The 21,910-nt window shown below is 42.6% G+C and overlaps 1 protein-coding gene across 3 annotated transcripts in view; it reads right to left on the bottom strand.

Annotated features, from left to right (window-relative positions):
• The window catches only part of PDE4B (phosphodiesterase 4B), a 66,702-nt gene that overhangs the window by 35,140 nt on the left and 9,652 nt on the right, over positions 1 to 21,910 (bottom strand). The window contains exons 1-2 of one of the 3 annotated variants that reach the window (XM_054979867.1): positions 19,944 to 19,962; positions 13,999 to 14,111 (exon numbers count right to left, since the gene is read on the bottom strand). In XM_054979867.1, coding sequence (XP_054835842.1) covers positions 13,999 to 14,088 — 90 coding nt within the window. In that variant the 5' untranslated portion in view covers positions 14,089 to 14,111; positions 19,944 to 19,962. Of the gene's footprint in view, positions 1 to 13,998; positions 14,328 to 19,943; positions 19,963 to 21,910 lie in introns of those variants that run through there. The other 2 variants (XM_054979866.1, XM_054979865.1) reach the window with 2 other exon arrangements.

Raw genomic sequence — 21,910 nt, forward strand, 5'->3', positions numbered from 1 at the left:
TCTGTGCCCTCCGCCGCGGTGCCTACTGAGCTTGGCTCCAGGGCCTGGCAGCAGCCCTGGCACCAGAGGGAGGGAGGGACTAGAGCCCTAGCCCACCACACCCACAGATCTGAACAGAACAGGCACTAATAACACCGTGTGAGCCCTCAGTTGAGGTGCCCACTGAGCTTGGCCCCAGGGCCTGGCAGCAGCACTAGAACCAGAGGCCCCACTACAGCCATAGCCCAGCACACCAAGATGCCTGGGCAGAACAGGCATAGTGACTAAGAATAATAATAGTAATAATAAGAATCACAATTAAAAGGATTAGGATTGTGATAATAATACGAATCATTTGGTGAGCCCTCAGCTGAGGTACCCACTGAGCTTGGCCCCAGGGCCTGGCAGCAGCCCTGGCACCAGAGGGAGGGAGGGACTAGAGCCCTAGCCCTCCACTCCCACAGACCTGACCCAATCAGGCTCTGCTCAATAATCAATGTGAGCCCTCAGCCCTGGAACCAGAGGAGATAGATCCCTATCCCCCAAAGCCAAGCTCAATTGTACTCTGAGTCTCTCTCCCCAAAGGCTAGCAAGTGGCAAGCAAGAGCTCTGTCCCACTCCACTGCTCGCATAAAGTGAAACCGAGCCTGGGAGCCCACGGCTATTTATAAGCATGGGTCCCATTCAGCAACACAGGAGGTCTATGTTTGGCTATCAGAGCTGCCTATCAGGGTTTGCAGGGATGAGATTGGAGTGCCCATGGCTACAGAACACCCCCTTCCCCCTCCTCCCCTGCGTGTCTTCTCCGAACTTGTAACTACTTTGCAGCTCCGTGGTTGGAAGGAAGCCCTGCTGATCAAGGAAAGCTGGGCTTCCATTTGTGTTTCCAGGGCGATAGAAGGAGGGCAGACAGAATTCAGGCATTCCCCTGGCTCCGTTGCCAGGGGAATAGATTGCTGGTGCCTGACTGTCTGGCTTCCCGAACCGTGCTCAAATGCAACAAACCAGGTTTCTTCCGAACGCTGGTTCATTGGCCATGGACAATCACAAACTGCCGGGTCACGATTGCGCGATCGCCATTTTCGTGTTTTTTTGAGGTTCGTAATGCGGTTCGTGCCCATCTCTAGTCATGATTTAGCAGAAGCAAAGCACTTTTATAGTCCTATCGGTTTTTTCTATGAGACTTAAGAATAATAATAGTAATAATAAGAATCACAATTTAAAGGATTAGGATTGTGATAATAATATGAATCATTTGGTGAGCCCTCAGCCGAGGTACCCACCGAGCTTGGCCCCAGGGCCTGGCCATTTTAAATTCACTCCTATTGGAACCAGTTGGACTTCATGGTGCATTAAATTCTGGCTGGATTGTGTGAACCTTTAGGTTTTTTTAAAAAACCCTGTGTAATAATGCAGAGTAGACTACATTTTAATTTCAGATGGTGCTTTTAACATGAATGATGTTGAAATCAGAAAAGCAAAAGCAGGAATGTAAAGAAATACTAGGACCAGTCTGAACTAGAAGCAGGAGTGAAATCATAATCAGGTCACACACGTAAGGCATTTGTTAAAGAAGTTCCTGATTTGTCTGAGTCAATTAAAACAGAAAATGAGAACACAAGATTGCAAATCCAGAGGAAACTCTTGAATTAACATCTACTATGTAAAATGCATGAAGGTCACCGAGTGCTTGCTATTGCCCTCCCCCCCCCAACCCCTCAGAATATCTCTTTATGGAGAATGAGAATATGAATTTATTCTGAATGGTGCAGGTTAAACCACATGAAATACTCATGAATGAAGGGTCTGTTTTAGTAAAGTGGTTGTATTTGATTATCTTTTCCACTCTTCCCAGCCCTATAATGATGGCCCTCTAACAGGGCCATCACTAGCACAGGCTTTAAAGGACTTAGAAGAGTGCATGTAAGTCTGCTTAGGAAGGTAACTTCTTGCACCAGGTATGAGAACCTCCAGCTGATGGGCCATGCTATGATGCTGTGGGATCAGACCCCCAATTTGAGCATAGCTCTAAGAAAGGGGTACATATGCTGATTTCATGATCAAAGTATCATAAAGAAGCTCCTTTTACTTTTCTTCAAAATAATTTTTGGGACCTGGGAAGGAGTGACTTTTTCCGTTTTAAAGACTAACTTTGAGCTGTGAAGTATTTAAAAGAAAACAAACAGGAATTATTTGTTTAATGAAAGTGCAGAAATTTGCTTACTGTGGTTATCCTAAATTGTGGTCTGAGGATGCTGTTAGCAGGGATAGAGACTGGAGAACGAGAGAGATTTCTGGGTTAGGAAGAGAGAAGTGGGTCTAACTAAATAAATACACCACTGCTTTTGCTTTATGGCCTCCTGTCTGTCTTATAAGCTTTACTGCCCCACCCCTCATTCTATATGTCACCTAGAATGTGCCCAGATGGATTCTTTTATATTTGAAAGGAAGAAGGGAACCTTAGAGCCTATTGTGTATTGTGATGGTGTAACTGATAATCATGTCAGAGCAACACACCTATTTTTAAGGTAACTGCACAGTTTGCATTGCAACAAACCTAATGGGAACATAATCCTTTGCTAATTTAGCAGCAGTCTTTAAATGCATGTCCTAATAAAAGACATGCTGCAGAAGATTCACATGAGAAGAAACACAAAGAAGAGAAAACTTGTTGGCATTGTCTGGTGACATGATGGTGAAATAACTCTTGCAAATCCCACTAAATTCCATATTTGGACCATACATACTCAAACTTCAACAAAACACTGTAAGTTGCACTTATTTCCAATAAGGTGAGATGTGCATGTATGCTCATTATGGACAGCTTTTACTGAAGAATCCTGACTCAAAACCAAAGTGTTCCAAAAAAGGTACATTTCCCTGAATAACTTACTCCAAGATAACACTCAGTTTTGCTGCTGAAAAATCTGACCTTATGGAAATCTAGATCAAACCCATATAAACAAAACTCATATTTTGCCTACATTTCTTTCATGTATGTAAAAAAAAATGGGGCAACTGGGGTTTTTGCTGAGGCCTTATGATATACAAGCTATTCCTACTTGGTCAAGCATGCAACTGGTGAATCCTTCGCATAAAACAATATCCAGGAGTGGTGGTCATATCTGAGCAACAAAGGTCTTGGCATATTATTTATTAATTTATTTAATGCATTTTATCTTGCCCTTAAAAATCTCAGGGCAGCATATATCATTCTTCCTCCATCTCATCTTCAGAATAACCCACTGAAGTAGGTTAGGCTGAGAGAGAATGACTGGTCCAAGGTCACCCACTGAATTTTATGGTGAGCTGGAATTTGCACCTGGGTCTCCCCAGGCCTCCTCTGAAATTTTAACCATTATGCCTCTCTGGATTTTCTTATCGAATTGCATGGCATGTCAGCCAACTAGCAGTGTACAGGCCATGTGCACAATGTCTCTAAGCCTGTGTAGCTAGCAAGCCATAGGCTATTAAAAGAAACCAACAAGTTAGTTAAGGCAATTTTCACTGTAATTTGGAAGGGTAACAGTAACACAGAAGACCAAAACTAAACAGAGGTGATGGGGGAAATCTGTACAACTAGAGCTTCCAGCCTCCACATGGTGGCTGGAGATCTCCCCAAATTGATCTCTACAGGCAACAGAGATCAATTTCCTTGGAAGGTGGATTCTATGGTATTATGCCCAGCTGAAGTTCACCCTCTCCCCAAACCCTGCCTTCTCCACCACCCCCCAACATATCTTTAAGAATTTCCCAACCAGGAACTGGCAATGCTTTCTAAAACAGAGAATGCTTGTGGGGGTGCATTTTCATGGTCTGTTTTCAACCACTTAACATTTCATAATAATTATATTCACCAGTTTTATACCGACTTGTTTTTATGAGCATCACCAAATACTTCCCAGTGTGGTTCCACGTTCTCTCATATTATTAATAATTGTACCAAGTATTCCTTTCATTTAAAAAGTGGCTTGTTGCCCATTAAAAACAAATTAAGGTAATTAAGATGTTATCAGCCAGACTGTTCCGAATCCTTAGCATAAAATACCTTCATAAATTCTCACATTGCATTTAGTAATAATAATTTAAACATCTCTTTCAAGTAGTGTAATTCTCAGAGTCACTAAATCTCTGCAGTGTACCTCAGATTATTATATGCCTGTTAGGCATTTAAGAAATCAGTTGATAATTACAGAGCAGTTCTGATTACTGACTTCCAGTGTAATCCTAAACAGAGTTACTCCCCTCCAAGTCCATTGACTTCAACGGACCTAGAAGAGTGTAACTTTGCTTAGGATTGCACTGTAAGTTAGACATTCTTTCCTGTGGTAATTTTGCCCAGCTGCTGAGTTGCAAGTTACGCAGCAGAATGGACAGTCGACAGCTGCAGCCCATCATGAGAGGGGAATACCAAACAGAAGGTCATAAACTGGGGGATGGAATTCCGTGATTCATACCTATTAAACTCTACTGTTTAAAAACAATAACAACAAAGGGACTTAAAGTGATAGTAGGTTTTCTGGTTAACTGTCCAACTGCTAATCCAGCCAGTTTTTGCAAGACATATGGCTATTCTGGAATGTATACTAAACAAAGGAAGTTACAGTAAACTAAAGAGAAAAGAACAGTTAGGCACACCTCAAGGGAAACATCACGTACCAAGTGAACAAGATTAAGAGGAGTTGGCAGCCTCACAATAAGATCCCCCTCCTTTCACAACATGGACATTGTGCAGAGAAGCACATAGACCGCTGGCAGCCTGCCAGGAGTTACCCCCAGAGTTTACACTAGTGTCCTCATGTTTACTTAGTCTCCTAAAACTGAGGCATGACCCTGCATGTCTTATGTGATTAAAACTCCTTTTAAAACATTGAATTGAGACTTTTGTGTACACCAATAGATTTTAGTTTACAGATAACAAAGACAAAAGCCTAATATGTGAATTTGCTAACAAAAGTGAGAGGTGCCATGGTAGAACAATTCAGTAGAGCCTACGTGATGTAGTGCCTACGTGGATGTACGTGGTTCTAAATACACACATACACTGTTTATATATTGTGAAGACCAGTGTTTCAAAACACAGTTCCACAAAAGTCATATTATCTTGTGTCTCTCCCCCTTGTTGAGGAATACCTTTTCAGTGTGGTTGTGTTGTTCAGATCATATGTGGTTATTCCTAAACTCGGAAAAACTTCACATTGTTATAGTTATGTGATCACTTTTTTACTGACCATTAGTGCTGCCATATGAAGGGAAATTGGGCTATTTAACATTCCCCCTCACCCTCATTCCCAAAGAAAATTGCCACCCCCAACTGATTTCTACACCACAGTGTGAAACCTACAAGTGTACGTATGTTCCCTATACCAAAGGAAATGCCATTCAAGGAGGGGCTGCATTGCAATGGGAAATTAGTAGTCCCTTTTACTCTATATTGACTTTTCCCTTTAAATTTTATCTTATTATTTATATTGTATAAAATAAATTTGAAAAACTCAAAAGATAAAGGATGATTAACCTAAAAGTATGGACCTAAAAGTACCTTTAAAATTACTATTTCTGTACACCATTTTTATAAACATTTATATATATAAATGAGTTCAACATGACAAAGGCATTAATCTGCTTGCATTTTGAAAAAAATAATTGTATGATCTATGTAAATATATAGTTATAGTTATTATACAAAATGATCATACCTAACGCTCTTAAAATACAACACTTTTGGCAATTTACTATCTACTATATCTATGAACAGGCTTTCCAATACAGCTAAAATTGTCACTCTACCTACTGAAATATCCTTGTTTCCTCCTCTTACTGGTATGATGCTTATATGCTTACTAGCACCAGAGCCCATTGTGAAATAATACAATGGGCTCTAGCAGCAGGTGCCTGGCCTAGCCATCCCACCCCACAGCAGGCTGGGAAGCCCTGTGCCACAACAGGCCAGGCAGCCCCATACAGCCCCACACTGCAGTGGCCTGGACAGCCCCGTGCCCCAGCAGGTCACTGGGCCGGGCAGTCTGGCACTGCAGTGAGCTGGGCAGCCCTGTGCCACAGCAGGCCACTGGGCCGGGCAGTCTGGCATTGCTGTGAGCTGGGCAGCCCTGTCCCACAGCAGGCTGCTGGGCCGGGCTGCCCTGTGCTGCAGAGAGCCGCCGGGCCAGGCAACCCCACACTGCAGCAGCCTGGCAGCCCCACACTGCAGCAGCCTGGACAGCCCTATGCCCCAGTGGGCCACTGGGCCAGGCAGTTTGGCATTGCAGTGAGCTGGGCAGCCCCGTGCCATAGCAGGCTGCCAGGCTGCCCTGTGCTGCAGTGAGCTGCCCAGCCAAGCAACCCTGCACTGCAGCAGCCCGGCAGCCCCGCACTGCAGAGGCCTAGGCAGCCCCACACTGCAGCGGCCTGCATCGCAGCAAGCTCCACACTGCAGCAGCCTGGCATCGCAGCAAACCAGGAAGCCCCGCACCACAGCAGGCCACCAGGCTGGGCTGCCCCACGCAGCAGTGGGCTGCCAGGTCAGGCAGCCCTGCGCTGGAGCAGGCCACTGGGCTGGGCTGCACAACCACACTGGGCTCCAAGATGGCAGGAAGGCCCGGGGCTGTGGTGCCATATCTTCCCGCTGCCGCATTGGTCCTTCTTAGGCCTCCAGAAGCCCTAAGGCAGTGGGAAGCCCCGGTGACATGGTGCAATGTCTTCCTATCACTGGGCCAGGGCTTTCTGGGCCTCTAGAAGCCTCAAGTCAGTGGGAAGGCCCGGCGCCGCAGCGCCAGGCCTTCCTGCAGCCACGCTGGGCTGCAGGAGGTCCCAAGGAGGCAGTGGGGAGGCAATCTGTTTTGCCCCCAATTCTTTTCTTATCCCTGCGTATTGTACATGTGCGAGAATAAGTAGTGAGTCATCGGGAACATGTTTTGCCTTTTATGTTAGGATACCATGAAGATATAATGAACATCTATCTCCTTTATGGAAGTCTTCTTGCTATATTATGTAACAGGGCAACAGGGGTCTGTGATTCTATTTCTAGGAATGATGAGGAAATAGTCATCTGCCCAAAGCCTATGTCAGCCATATGATTCCTTCAAACAACATTTCTGTATAAAGAGTTTCCAAAGTATCAGCTAAACTAAAAAACTAAATAACTAAAAAAAACAATTCAAAGTTCATATTAGAAACTGATTCAATGCACAGCACTGCATAAGAAGTACATCATACATCAGCAACCATCAGGAACCAACAAACATGCTGATGTACATATATTCCATGCATGGCATTAACAATGATTTGTGTATCATTTTCATAGAACTAGTCCATCCAAATATATTGTGGTGGATCTTACCAACTTTTCTAATAGTGAAAGCAGGAAAAAAAGCCAAAAAAGATACACCACCGATTGGGGAACCTGCATGGGCAAAACTCCAAACAGAATACGGGCAATGGAGAGAAGGGAATCAAGAAAGTTCACCATTTCTTCTTGTACTAGCAAAAATGTCAGTAGGATCTAGTGCAGTCTGCAGTCATACTGGTAAGTTTTGGTCTTTGTCCTTAGTTTAAGGAACCTCTGGACTGTGAAGCTGTAAGCTTTGGCACAATTCAGACCCATTCACTAGTGACTATAGCCCTTTTCAGATGTTGTGTTTTTGAAGCTGTGACCACGTGCACAGAATATATGGAATCCTCCTGATATACATGGTCACCATTTCTTCTGAAAGGGATGCATGGATTTTCTGCCTTAGTACATGGATAACAGACCCCAGATTAACTTGTGATCTTGTACACTTGTTCAGAAGCTGGAATATATCCACATTGTCACTTCCAGAAGAAATGACAATCACCTGTATCAGGAGGATTGTGTGCAGTGTATTTGTCCCGTATATATGGTCTAATGTAACTAATGAATAGTGCTTACCAAACATCAAATCCCACATATCCCTGACAAATTATTTCATTTGGAAAATGTATGCATCTGATTTACTTGAATAATTTCACCAGGTTCTTTTGCCTACCATCAAATTATCCACAAATTACTTTTTGTAAGAGTTCTTCTGATAAAGACATGGGTAGGGAGTCCTCCCTTCTTTGTCTACTGTTGTTGCAATGCTGTACTTTCAAAACTACGTCTGTCAGGAAGGAGACAGGAAATTCGAGTCACACTTACAACAGCTGTGCCATGCCCACTATCATTCTCAAATGACGTAGTTTGGCTTCTGTGGCTCAGGGCCAGGAATTTAGCAATAGCAGAGGTCAGGAAGATAGGTCACTGTTTATACAGCTCTTGCACTTGGGATCATGCAGGGTCTATTTGCTTTCTTCCTTTCTCTACTGTTTCTCTTTCCGTTCTTCTTTACTAACAGGGACTTGAAGCATCCTGTTTTCAAAACATTAGACTGTTTTGCTGTTAGCAAATCTCTGGGCAGAAGCCTTTAACGGAAGGAAGGCAGATTATTCAGATACTTCACAGATGCAGAAAAACTGGCAATAAATTAATTAACAAACATCTGTAAGGAGCTTTCTTAACAGCCTCCTGTCACACTTACTTTCATCCATAAGTGTTTGTCAAGCTGTATGAATCACCTGAGTTACTTCCAGTACTGCAAAAGCAGCCAGATACATTCATCTGCAATTCCTTTACATCTCTGTTACCATAATGTGATCCAAAGGGAAAAGACAAAATGAGAGCAAGCTTTCAGCATAAGGGACATCACAACCTCTTGCAGGAGATTTTGGTTTTACAGGAATTTAGTTTGTTTCTTGCTGATCAGCACCCCAACATCACTTACTTTCTATTGAATCCTATTAAATCTTTATTGCTGCCTATTAAATCTTTATTGCTTAAAAATTGTCATTTGCTAATAGAGAGGCAGAAGTTTAGGTGGCACACCATGCAATATTCAATTGTTTAATTGTTTTTGAACTTGCTTACTGTTTATATAGCACTTACAAGTGTATGAAATATTGTATTTAATATTAATTTTCCTCATGACAACACTGTGAAGATGCGTAGGAGCCCCCCTTTTTAACCATGGGAAACAAGGCTCAAGAAAATGATCTGCCCAAGGCTAAGATGAATTTGTAAATTCCATCCTTTGATCCACTTCAGAGGCATTTCTGTTCTCTGACACATACTCTTCAGTAGTAACTATTTTAAACATAAGGAAGATAAATACACCATTGTATTGAATGGAGCTACAAATTGATGCCTAATATGAGAGATATTGAAAAGAACACAAGAAACCTGATACCATTGGTTACTGAGGCTAAAGCACAATTTATGGTTCACAGGTAAGACCACAGTTATAGGTGTTAATAATTGCACCAGCAGAAAATCATACACTTTGGGATAGCTCAGTTAATCAGAGGGCAGAGCAGGAAGGTTCTCCATTATGACTTCAGGAGAACTCAATTGACTCCTGAAACAGACGTGAGCCACATGTTCCACTGGGCAGAGCCTGGGATCAGAGCAGAGGTGGTGCCTACAGCCCCAGGGAAGAGCATGTGCCTTTTGTCAATCAATTCAATATTCAGGCCACTGTCCAGTTACGAAATGGCTCTGATATGAATATAACCTGAAGCATACATTTTTAGGCACAGAATGGAAGCCCCATATGTAAGGAGTTTCAGGAGCAGTGGAATTTCTTTAGAGAGGAAATTTACAGTTCATCCCTACATTTGACATATAAAGTGTAAATAGTTTTGATTAGGAATCACCTAGGGGTGTGCAAGCCAAAAATTTTCAGCTATAGCCGAAAGTAGAAAGCCGAAAGAAAATTCTCTATCGTTAAAGCTGAAAGCCGAAACAAGAATCTCTTTCGGGATTCGGGATTCGGGATTCTTTCGGCATTATTTCGGCATTCTTTCGGCTTTTTTCTATGGGAAAATGCCTCCGTCTTCCAGGACGCCTGGAGGAGGCATTTTCCCACCGAATAAGCCCAAAATTGGTGGGGACCTTCCTCTAACCCTTCTCTAACAACCACCCAAGTTTCAGACAGATTGGACTTTGGGGGGCCATGTTATGGCCCCCCAAAGCAGGTCCCCCATCCTCCCATAAAGGAGCATCTTCTTCATTATTTCCTATGGGGAAAAAATGAAGAAGCAGGCTTCCTTTGCCAGGGGTGGCATTTTGCATGCAAAATGCCCCCTTACCCTCAGGGGCCCTTCTCCCACCCCTCCTCCCACCCCCCACCAAGGCTCAGCCTGCTCCCACTTGGGGGGGCCATTTCATGGCCTCCCCAAGTAGGTGCTCTAATCTCTACCAATGACAGCTGGGGGAGGCTTGTGTTGCCAGGGGTGGCATTTTGCATGCAAAATGCCCCCCAGCCCTCTGGGGCCCTTCTCCCACCCTTCCTCCCACCCCACACCAAGGCTCAGACTGCTCCCACTTGGGGGGGCCATTTCATGGCCTCCCCAAGTAGGTCCTCTCAGCCCCTAAAGTCCACCCCTTACAGCCCCACACAAACCCAATTCCCCCCCAGCTGCCGCACACAGACCCAAATCCCCACATTAGCCCCTCACAGACCCAAATCCACCCCCACCTGCCCCACACCCATAACCCCAGGAACAGGCTGGCAAAGGCCAGCCCTCTCCCTTTGTTCCCTATGCTGGGAACTTCTAAACTCTCTTTCCCTGGGCAATTCTGCACAGCCCAGGGGTGCCACAATGGTGGGCACACTTCTGAGTGCCAGCTGGTCCCTGTGAAAGAACACCTGAACCACAGACACCCTCCCTCAAATTCCCCCACCACCTACAGAGATAGCTGGCCAGCCAGCCCCATTGTTCCCTATGATGGGAACCAACTGCACAACAAAGAATAAAACAAGAACAACACAAAATAAAGTTTTTAAAAAATTATTTTCTCCCTTCCAAAGTACAAGTAGGCAAAGCATTATGACACATTACACCAGCAGTCCCCCACACAGAAAAATAACACAACTCACTTAACATCAGAGAATCACAAAGCACGATTCCTGTCAAAAACACTTTATTTCTTGAACAGCTTTAGGTTACACAGCAGGGGGGAACACCAAAGGGCTTGGCAGCAGTATCTTACACAAAAATAACACAACTCACTTAACATCAGAGAATCACAAAAGCACAATTCCTGTCAAAAACACTTTATTTCTTGAACAGCTTTAGGCTACACAGCAGGGGGGGGACACCAAAGGGCATGGAAGCAGTATCTTACACAAAAATAACACAACTCACTTCACATTAAAGAATCACCCCAAAAAATTGCTGTCAAAAGCACTTTATTTCTGTAACTGCTTTAGGTTACACAGTAGGAAGGCACCACAGAGCAGGAAAGCAGTGTACTACACAAAAATAACACAACTCACTTCACATCAGAGAATCACACAAACACAATTGCTGTCAAAAACGGTGAAGTGGGTTGTATTATTTTTTGTAGTACATTGCTATCATGCCCTTTTGTGCCCTCCTACTGTGTAACCTAAAGCTGTTCAAGAAATAAAGTGTTTTTGCCAGGAATTGTGTTTTTGTGATTCTCTGATGTTAAGTGAGTTGTGTTATTTTTGTGTAAGATACTGCTTCCATGCCCTTTGGTGTTCCCCCCCTGCTGTGTAGCCTAAAGCTGTTCAAGAAATAAAGTGTTTTTGCCAGGAATTGTGTTTTTGTGATTCTCTGATGTTAAGTGAGTTGTGTTATTTTTGTGTAAGATACTGCTTCCATGCCCTTTGGTGTTCCCCCCCTGCTGTGTAGCCTAAAGCTGTTCAAGAAATAAAGTGTTTTTGACAGGAATTGTGCTTTTGTGATTCTCTGATGTTAAATGAGTTGTGTTATTTTTGTGTAAGATACTGCTGCCATGCCCTTTGGTGTTCCCCCCCTGCTGTGTAGCCTAAAGCTGTTCAAGAAATAAAGTGTTTTTGACAGGAATCGTGCTTTGTGATTCTCTGATGTTAAGTGAGTTGTGTTATTTTTCTGTGTGGGGGACTGCTGGTGTTATGTGTCATAATGCTTTGCCTACTTGTACTTTGGAAGGGAGAAAATAATTTTTAAAAAACTTTATTTTGTGTTGTTCTTGTTTTATTCTTTGTTGTGCAGTTGGTTCCCATCATAGGGAACAATGGGGCTGGCTGGCCAGCCATCTCTGTAGGTGGTGGGGGAATTTGAGGGAGGGTGTCTGTGGTTCAGGTGCTCTTTCACAGGGACCAGCTGGCACTCAGAAGTGTGCCCACCATTGTGGCACCCCTGGGCTGTGCAGAATTGCCCAGGGAAAGAGAGTTTAGAAGTTCCCAGCATAGGGAACAAAGGGAGAGGGCTGGCCTTTGCCAGCCTGTTCCTGGGGTTATGGGTGTGGGGCAGGTGGGGGTGGATTTGGGTCTGTGAGGGGCTAATGTGGGGATTTGGGTCTGTGTGTGGCAGCTGGGGGGAATTGGGTTTGTGTGGAGCTGTAAGGGGTGGAATTTAGGGGCTGAGAGGACCTACTTGGGGAGGCCATGAAATGCCCCCCCCAAGTGGGAGCAGGCTGAGCCTTGGTGGGGGGTGGGAGGAGGGGTGGGAGAAGGGCCCCAGAGGGTTGGGGGGCATTTTGCATGCAAAATGCCACCCCTGGCAACACAAGCCTCCCCCAGCTGTCAGTGGTAGAGATTAGAGCACCTACTTGGGGAGGCCATGAAATGCCCCCCCCAAGTGGGAGCAGGCTGAGCCTTGGTGGGGGGTGGGAGGAGGGGTGGGAGAAGGGCCCCTGAGGGTAAGGGGGCATTTTGCATGCAAAATGCCACCCCTGGCAAAGGAAGCCTGCTTCTTCATTTTTTCCCCATAGGAAATAATGAAGAAGATGCTCCTTTATGGGAGGATGGGGGGACCTGCTTTGGGGGGCCATAACATGGCCCCCCAAAGTCCAATCTGTCTGAAACTTGGGTGGTTGTTAGAGAAGGGTTAGAGGAAGGTCCCCACCAATTTTGGGCTTATTCGGTGGGAAGATGCCTCCCCCAGACGTCCGGGAAGACGGAGGCATTTTCCCATTGAAAAGCCGAATGAAAGACGAAAGAATCCCGAAACGTTTCGGCTTTTTTCTTTCGGCTACCCGAAACGTTTCGGGATTCCCCGAAACGTTTCGGCATTCCCTGAAAGAAGCCGAAACACTTTTGTTTCGGCATTCTTTCGGCATTCTGAATGCCGAAACGCACATCCCTAGAATCACCAGTTTTCAATTAAAGCACTTGCCATCATGATATTATTGGGCTATTCAAGTCTTTCACTCTATACCCGTTCCCCCAGCACACCTCTGGATTAATCAGTTTCGCTTACAATTGACTTAGTACACACTTTTTAAAAGATGCCTACCAATGGAATAGCTTTTTATATGGCTTGCTGACATTATAAATACATCTCTTGTATGCAAAAAACAAACCCATGAGGTACATACAGAAACTAATGCCATTTACAGTTCATTATAAGCAAACATTAAAGCTTGAAATTATGATCATGATAAGCAATGGTAATTACTGAATATTGTTGATAGTTATAGATCCTTGCAGGTTATCAGGTTGGCTGTACCTAACTGATTTTTAGTTTCTGATGCACATCGCTTGATTTCACTGCCTCATCATCATTATTCATACATATTTAATGTAACTATATTTATCCTGGAACAGATTTCATTGCATCAATATTTACAATAACCTGTTTCCCAAATTTACAGATCATTGGTTGGTACAGCTCTGTCATTTATCATTTTAAAATGTACTTAAAAAGTAATCACAATCATGCCAAAAGTAAAACTTGATTTCTTAGTGCAGCCATGTCCTGCTTGAGGACGTACAAAGTTTGATGATACTTATTTTCACTGCAGCAACAGTCAGATAGGAGTTTGCACCATTGAAACTCCACAGCTCCAAGGAGCTGGAGGTGGAGGTGGAAGAGGAGAAAACTTTTAACTTTTTCAGTAAACAGATCTGACCAGAAACCATACATGTTTTAAAATTGCTGCATATCATCTGCTTTCCCCCCTTTTGAAACAATCTTCACTGTTGTATATATATATACATTTAAAAGTCTTACCTTATTAGATGCCATCTCACTAACTGATCGGTAGGTTTGAATGGTTTCAAGTTGGTCTAAACACCAGTCCAATTCCTCCAGTGTTTCCATTGCTAATTTTTGATAAGATTCCTCTGCAAACACACACATAGACATGTAGTTAGGCTTGAGTGACTGCAGGCTTTCCATGGTGGAATCACTGACACAGTTCAGACCAACACTGCTATAGGTGCTACAATGCTCTTTCATCATGCGTTCTGGAGACTCCTGTTTTACTTTCAGTAGAACAAATCAATGCACGTCCTGCCTTTGAATGGCTGTTGCGGTTTGGTGGGTTTTTTTTTGTTTGTTCTTACTGGCTTTGAAGAAGCGATGTCAGTAATATATCAACAAACTTCCTCTAGAAAGGCGTGTAGGAGGAGGGACGCACTCTGACAGGCTCCTCATCTACATGTAAATGCACTCACAGAACAGATGTAGAAAAGCAGTTCTTCATAAGCAAAGGGTTTTTCTCTCTCTCCTCTTCAGTATTAATCACCCCTACTACACTTCTTGTGTAAAGTGATGACATTTTAAGAAGACTTGTCAAATGTCAGCACAAGAGATTAAGCAATCAAATTGTATGTCTTTTTTTCCCCTAAGAAAAAGTTTCAAACAAAAAGTAAAGAAAGGAATAACTGGAAGGAAGTCTGCAGGCTATGGAAACACTGATGGCTTTCTAAACCTGAGAAAGTTTATTCATCTACAGCTAAACGAAACTCTTTCCATAGTGCAGAGAGTTGTTTTCTGAAAAAACATTTATTCAATTGGGTGTTTTATGAGATGTCTCTGACAGGGAAATGAACAGAAACTATGGAAATGGGTTTTTTAAGTTGCAAAATGAAAATCCTGCTTCCGTTAACCAAATTAAAAATCCCTTTTAGTTCATGCTAAAGTTACCGGGAAATTCTGAAGTGGATTTTTAGGAGGAGTAGAAATACAACTCTTTTTTGTTGTTGTTGCTAACTGTCTTTACACATTTTGATTTGAGAAGCATAAATCTACCAAAAGATTTTCTAAAGAGACCTGGAGCAATCTACAAAGGTTCACAAGCAACTAGCATCTCAGATTAGGTCATAAAATGCCATAAAAAGATACACACCAGCATGTACATGCTTCCTGGCACATGGATTGTAGGATTTTGAATGATAAGGCTATAAAAGGGGGCAAGCATAATAGAAAAGAGCCCTAGAATGTTACAGGCACAGTCAACATTGTTACATGAAAAATATTATGGCTGCCAAATTCTTCTATTCTTTTCAATTATTTTAAAGCAAGTATTCAGAAGTAAGGATACACAATCACTCCTGCCCCCTTCCTCTGACTATACCTTCCATTCCATGCTTCACAGCATTTCACTATCAAAAAGAGTCCAGTAGCACCTTTAAGACTAACCAATTTTATTGTAGCGTAAGCTTTCGAGAATCAAGTTCTCTTCATCAGATGCATGATCCAAACTGGTCAAATACAGAAGAGGAGGGGAGATAGGGGAGAGAAGGAGACATCCTTCTCTCCCCTATCTCCCCTCCTCTTCTGTATTTGACCAGTTTGGATCATGCATCTGATGAAGAGAACTTGATTCTCGAAAGCTTACGCTACAATAAAATTGGTTAGTCTTAAAGGTGCTACTGGACTCTTTTTGATTTTGCTACTACAGACTAACACGGCTAACTCCTCTGGATCTATGAGCATTTCACTATGTTTTCTTATTTATGCTGAAGCTTGGGTGCAAGCCTAGGAGGCTCCAGCGGCTTGGCCTTATGCAGCACATTCCAGCATTTGAGTATAAACCTAAGAACCTCTTGTAAAGGCAATGTGCTAACATGTTTCACACATGTTTTAACAGCATTTTAAAAGGCTACATAGTTCATCAATACCTAAGTCTCTGAGAAAGTTTAGCAGGAAATTCAATAGTTCTATGGCAGGATGGTGCTATACTGTTTGAGGCAGAAGCATATATATAAGGCAATAGGATAGACTAAACCTGTTTCACTATTTGTACTTAATTGACTAATTTCTCATTTGCTGAAATTAGTGGCATCTCATTTGTGTTTTTAAACTGATTCATACTGACTAAACTTACATGGTTTTAACTTCACTTTTAAAATATCTATCTTCAAATTGCTGTTATTAGGATGTCAATGCAAACCTAAAGATTGACAGAATATCGGAGATGCCCTAATAATATTAGCTTTATTGCATCTGTCTGCTGAACAATGTATGATAAAGACACTTATAGAGTATGATTGGGATGTGATTGCCACAAAGGTATAAATCAGGAACCTTAAATTGTCCCCAGTACCAAAGTCCAATAAAACTATATCATCTGGGTCAGTAGTATTTTTATTTTAAGGTGCAATTGCTCGAGCCTAAAAGTCCTACCTGAAATCCTATAAGCATGAGACAGATTTATGGTTAATGTGTACTGAAATAATGAGCTCTTCACATGCCCAAAGACACCATCTTATCTATTATTACTTCATAGATTTCAATACTAGCAAAAATTGATATGAAAGAGATACTTAATCTTGTATGAATTATGGAAAGAACTCTGTAGAAGAAAAATACAGATGTAAATTCAGAAATTAAGTAAAATCTGAATCAAATTGCTTCTACTTCGAAATCTGCTGAATACAATCGCTAAAAACAATGACAATTAGTTTCCAGAAATGACCATTATCTTAGTGTGTTGCTGGGGTTTTTTTCACAGTTGCATAATATAAAGGTAGTGAGAGGATCTGCAATAGGAGCAAGAGATTCAGCAGATAATCTGACAGGGGCATCTTCCAACATAGTAATCAAGGAGGATCATACCCACATGCATTTCTGTTCACAGTGTTTCTGCCACTCGTTGCTCTGAGAGCTTTCTTGTTTCTATAATATATGAACAAAAATGGGCCCTTATTGTTTTGTTACTTGTTTTGGTGTGCATCTGCCTGCCTGCTCAGGGAAAACGTTTTGCTAATACTTTCCAAAGGTAGGTGCTGCAGATTCAGAGCAAGCTCACACCCAAGCAACCCATGCACCTGCTTGATGATCCATAATCTGGCAAAGGCACGGATATGCCACTACGGCTTGTTTAGTCCCCAGCTGAGTGTCGTATGGGACTTGCTTTCCAGAGTCTGTTGTCTTCCAGAGTTACATTGCTGCCCTTTGCATTTAAGGTAACCTCCAGAGGTGCTGGCAGTGCCACTGGAATTTGTTTTCTTTTTCTGGCAATTAGTGGCACAGGAAGATGGAGTGGGTATAGTGTGCTCTATAGCCATTTTTGCATCCCAGAACCATTCTGACACCAACCATATCCAAGACAAACTAAAAAAAAAATACCAGCAGCATTGCTGGAGCTCATATTCCTCTTAACTACTGGTGGTAAGGGAAGAGGTAGTGGGTACGACCATCATTGCCTCCTACAGCTGTGATGCCAGCAGCACTGCCAGTCTCCCTGGATTCTGGGGGCAGTCTTTCTCCTGGCAAAGGTGTTGTTGGATGACCACCAGTGGTAATGAGTGGAGTCTCTGTCTGTCACCTCAAAGAGCCATGCTGTCATCACCTGGGCAGCACAAACGAGGTTTGTCTTTCTCCTGTCTGCCAGTGGTATGAGAGGAGGCAATGGGCATAACTTATAGCCATCACTGCTCCTGGACTCTTTGTCATTTGTCTGGCTCATGTTAGCACTGCTGGAGTTCAGTTTAGATCCAAATCAAGCAATATATGGTACCTGCTTGAGGTATCATAAGAGCTTCAGTCACCTTGTGCAAACTAAAATGAGGGGGCATAGAAAGAGAGAAGGGACGAAATCTGAGCGTTTGAGCTGGCCCCAGACAAGGCGTGGAACTGTTTTTCCATCTGCTTGGTTTTCTACCGCTTATGAGGACTTTAAGAGAGGATATAAGATCTAATAACACAGAAGACACCACAGTGTGGCCGCATGTATCACGCCCCATTTCCTTGTGTGAGGTTATGGAACATCATCCCTGACAGTTCTCGAGGAAATGTACAATGTCATTGGGGGCCGATTATAACTTGGGGGAAACGTGGCGGAGTGGTGGAGGTCCTGCACTGTGTTTTCTTTATTTCGAGTGATTGATTCACCATAATTTCGATATTACAGTAATATAAAATTAAAAAAAAATTGGTTGAAAAGGAAGTTTCGCAAGTCCATTCTGAGGATGGATTCAGCACAAAATGATTTTTCAAAGTACCAGATTTGATTCATAAGCTGCTTAATCAATAAATCCAATGCTATGAAGTAAAAAACAGTCTTTTGCTGACTACGGAGCACTTGCCAGTTTAATCAGCCAATAGGAACTCTCGGAACGGCTGGAGAGACAGGAAGGGGGGTGGTTTTTAAAGAAACCACGTAAATTGCGCATTGGCCCGTTCACGGCCACCGTGAAACTCCCGTTGAAAACCTGTGACCACATATTCGGGAGAAATGCGAATGAAAGGCATCTGTTTAATGAGGTAATGTGCCTGGCACTCGGGATTGTGTGGGGAATGCGGGGAACATGCGACTTAGAATGAGTAATGTGGATTTGACCATTGTTGGTAACATCCAGAAGGAAGATTTGTTTCTCTGGACTCTTTACTGTTCCCGGTTTGGTCATGTTTGTAACATGCCTAACGAGTGGTTCTATGTTTAAAAATATATGTATTTAATTAAGTTTAGAAGCTATTACATAAATGTAGCACTGGGCACTCTGAAATAATTTTGATATCTTGTTCATACATGTGTGTATTCTCTCCTGTGAGTTTGACTCTGTTCCTTGTCGGTTCCATTACGGGAGTGGCCATTGGTATTTTTTCGTGTGGCAGAGGAAAGGGCAGGTTGCTTCTCCTCTTTGGAAAACAGGAGAACGTTTCTCCTTCTTCCTCACCATGAAAGACAAGGCCAAACCAAACAAAAGCAAGAGATCTATAAGGAGGGATCTGAGATCTGTGCATAAGAGATGAGAGGGACAGAATTTCTCATTTCTCAGTGTCTTTTATGTAAAAGCACTCAAGACATTCTCTCAGCCCCCAGCCCCCAGCCTCAATTGTTATTAGGCCTGATAGGGGTGGGTGGGAGAGCAGCACCTCCTACTCATTTGTAAAGGAAGTGAGGGAGCAATTCTGTCCCCTCCCATTACTTACTCCAGTTTTGAAACATTCTCCCCCCCACCCCGTTCCAATTCGTGAAATCAGCAGGCTGTACAAAAAAGCTGAAATCAACTGAGTGTAGAGAGGTAAAGCAGTAGCAGGGTGTGTGTGTGTGGGGAGGGGGGAGTGTTTAGCTACTTTTCTGTCTGCATGCTCTGTTTTATTTAAAAATAGTACACCCAATACAATCTTGAGAAAGGAGGAGAAAATGTGGGTCAGGGTGTTGGTGGGGTGTTTTTTTGCTGATAGTAAATTCACAATCTATCTCTTTAAAGATCTGATACGTTTAAAAGGCACTATATAAATTATTTCATTTATATTTGACTTTGGATAATCTGTAACAAATATTTGCCTAGATGACAGCATCATTGACTGGCAAAGTTATCCCCCTACAGTTAAGAAAGGGTGGGAGACCATGATCAAACACTTTTGTTTCAGTTAGGAAAGTTGCTTAAACAGTCTCATTCTGCCCTCATTAAAAGAGGTTGGTCTAAGACATTGTGGTGCCTAAGGCAGAAAAACAAAGGTTACCCTTCAGCACATTTAACATTGCCTAAGACCAATGTACATGGAACTTTACAGAGAGAGAGAGAGAGAGAGAGAGAGAGAGAGAGAGAGAGAGAGAGAGAGAGAGAGAGAGAGAGAGAGAGAGAGAGAGAGAGAGAGAGAGAGAGAGTTTGCAGTCTAAATGTCAGTGAAGAGAGAGAAGAATGTGAACAACGTAGGAACCCATGATTAGGGTTCATTTTGGCTGAGATGGTGACTATCAGTTAAGGCCGAAGACCTACCAGATATCTTATATAGTGCATCATGCTATTACAATGCTGGAAAGTTGCAGCTGAAATCTTCATCTCTTTTTCCTTGCTCTGTAAAATTCATGAAAATTACAGCTTTTCAATTCAGTTCATTAAAGGGGAACAGGGCTGACTACCTGGAGCTGAGATTCTCTCTGCGTGGGCTACCAAGTGCATGTTCACCACTTGCTGACTATAGTATCAACAGATTCTTGCCATGTATGAATGAGCAATTAAAATTAATACAGGTGTAATGCCTTCCAAGTCAATTGGGGCACATGTGTCATTTGAAAAAAAAAGTTAGTTGGGGCATAGGTGCCATTGACTTGAATTCTTTAACGTTGGTAGTAAAGCTAGTCATTTCCATTAGTATCAGTAGGGAAATATTTCTGGGTATAACCCCTTACCTTAATTGGAAGAGCAAGATTCTAGTTGAGTAGCACTTTAGAGATCAACCAGATTTCCAGACTGTGAACTTTCAAGAGTCAAAGGGAGCTTTGACTCTCAAAAGTTCACAGCCTGGAAATCTAGTTGGTCTCCAACATGCTACTCGACCCAAATCTTGTTCTTTTACTACAGACCAACATGGCTACTCACTTGAAACTACCTAATTGGAAGCAAATGGGACTGAACTTTCACCCCCTTCCAAATTTTAGGCAAAGAGGGTAAGACTTCTGCATTCCATAGGGAATTAGAATACTCACTTGTGAAGAACATACAAGCAGATATGAATTGGCATGAGTGAACTTTCTGCTCCTTTTCTGGGAGCCCCCCTCCAACCATGTGGCCAAGGTGCACACAAGTTATTATTATTTTTACAAAAATTGTAGGCAAAGCATCTAAACCCTTTGCATCCCCTCCTACCTTACTTTGCTATGCTCCATTTGATGTGCTTTAAATATTTTTTCTCCCATCTTTTGGATCTTAGCCAGGAGAAATATACGGAAGACTAGCAGCACCTTAAAGATTAATAGGCTTTATTTAAATACGGGCTTTCATGCAAATGGCATGTGATGAAGTGGGCTCTAGTCTATGAAAGCTGATGCTAGAATAAAACCTTGTTGTTCTTTAAGGTGCCACTATACTTGGGTTTACTTTGGCTAGTAGAAAAATGCTACCAAAGTAAGATGCAGGACAAGGTAGGGTACAGTTCCTCTGATTTGGAAAATCCATTTTCTTTAAAAAAAAAATAGAACCTTCCCCCCCCCCCGGTCCCTTTTACATGCAAATGGGTGGAATCATTCATATCAATATCCCAAAGCAATCTGATTTGGTTCTTACATGAAGCCCCTTCTACACAGCAGCTAAATTTAATTTATTATTTATAAACAGTGAGTGCCCAATAACAATCTGGCTGTGTTGGCCTGGGACTCACACATTGCAAGAAGAGGAGGAATGCTGTTCCTTACTCAGGTTTCAGAGGGGGACAAACCAAAGAGTAAGAAAGATGTGTAGAAAGGTCACCTTTGCCCTTTGCTACCCTGGTAATATCATTTGATGTGTAGAATGCTATTCTCAGAGACTTCCTCTTTGTGATACCTCATCTTCCTCTCTGTCACACTCTCTTCTTTCTTCATCTTGGCATCATGGATGCAGGACAGCCCATCTTGCCATCCACTGGCACCCTTAGACTAGCTAGCTAGAGAACTATCATCTTTTCTATCATGTATGGAGTTCCTACAATAAAGAACTCATATTTCTTTTCTACATCAAGGCTCTGAGTATAAGTTTGTTTCTCTCTCCCATATACTCTCATGCAACACAGGCTCCAACACCTTACATTTCTCTGCTTACTATGTATCTTTGCTAACATGGGTTTGGCACAGTCTTCATAGTTACACATAAATCCTTCGATGAAACCACAGCAGAAATTGCTCTGCAGTGGTAGAAAATCAGTGATGTATTTCCATTCAAGGAATCCTAAGTAGTGGCACAATAGGTATTAAAATACTGCATAAAAC

The sequence above is a fragment of the Eublepharis macularius genome, chromosome 5 (genome assembly GCF_028583425.1).
Source record: "Eublepharis macularius isolate TG4126 chromosome 5, MPM_Emac_v1.0, whole genome shotgun sequence".
Lineage (NCBI taxonomy): Eukaryota > Metazoa > Chordata > Lepidosauria > Squamata > Eublepharidae > Eublepharis > Eublepharis macularius.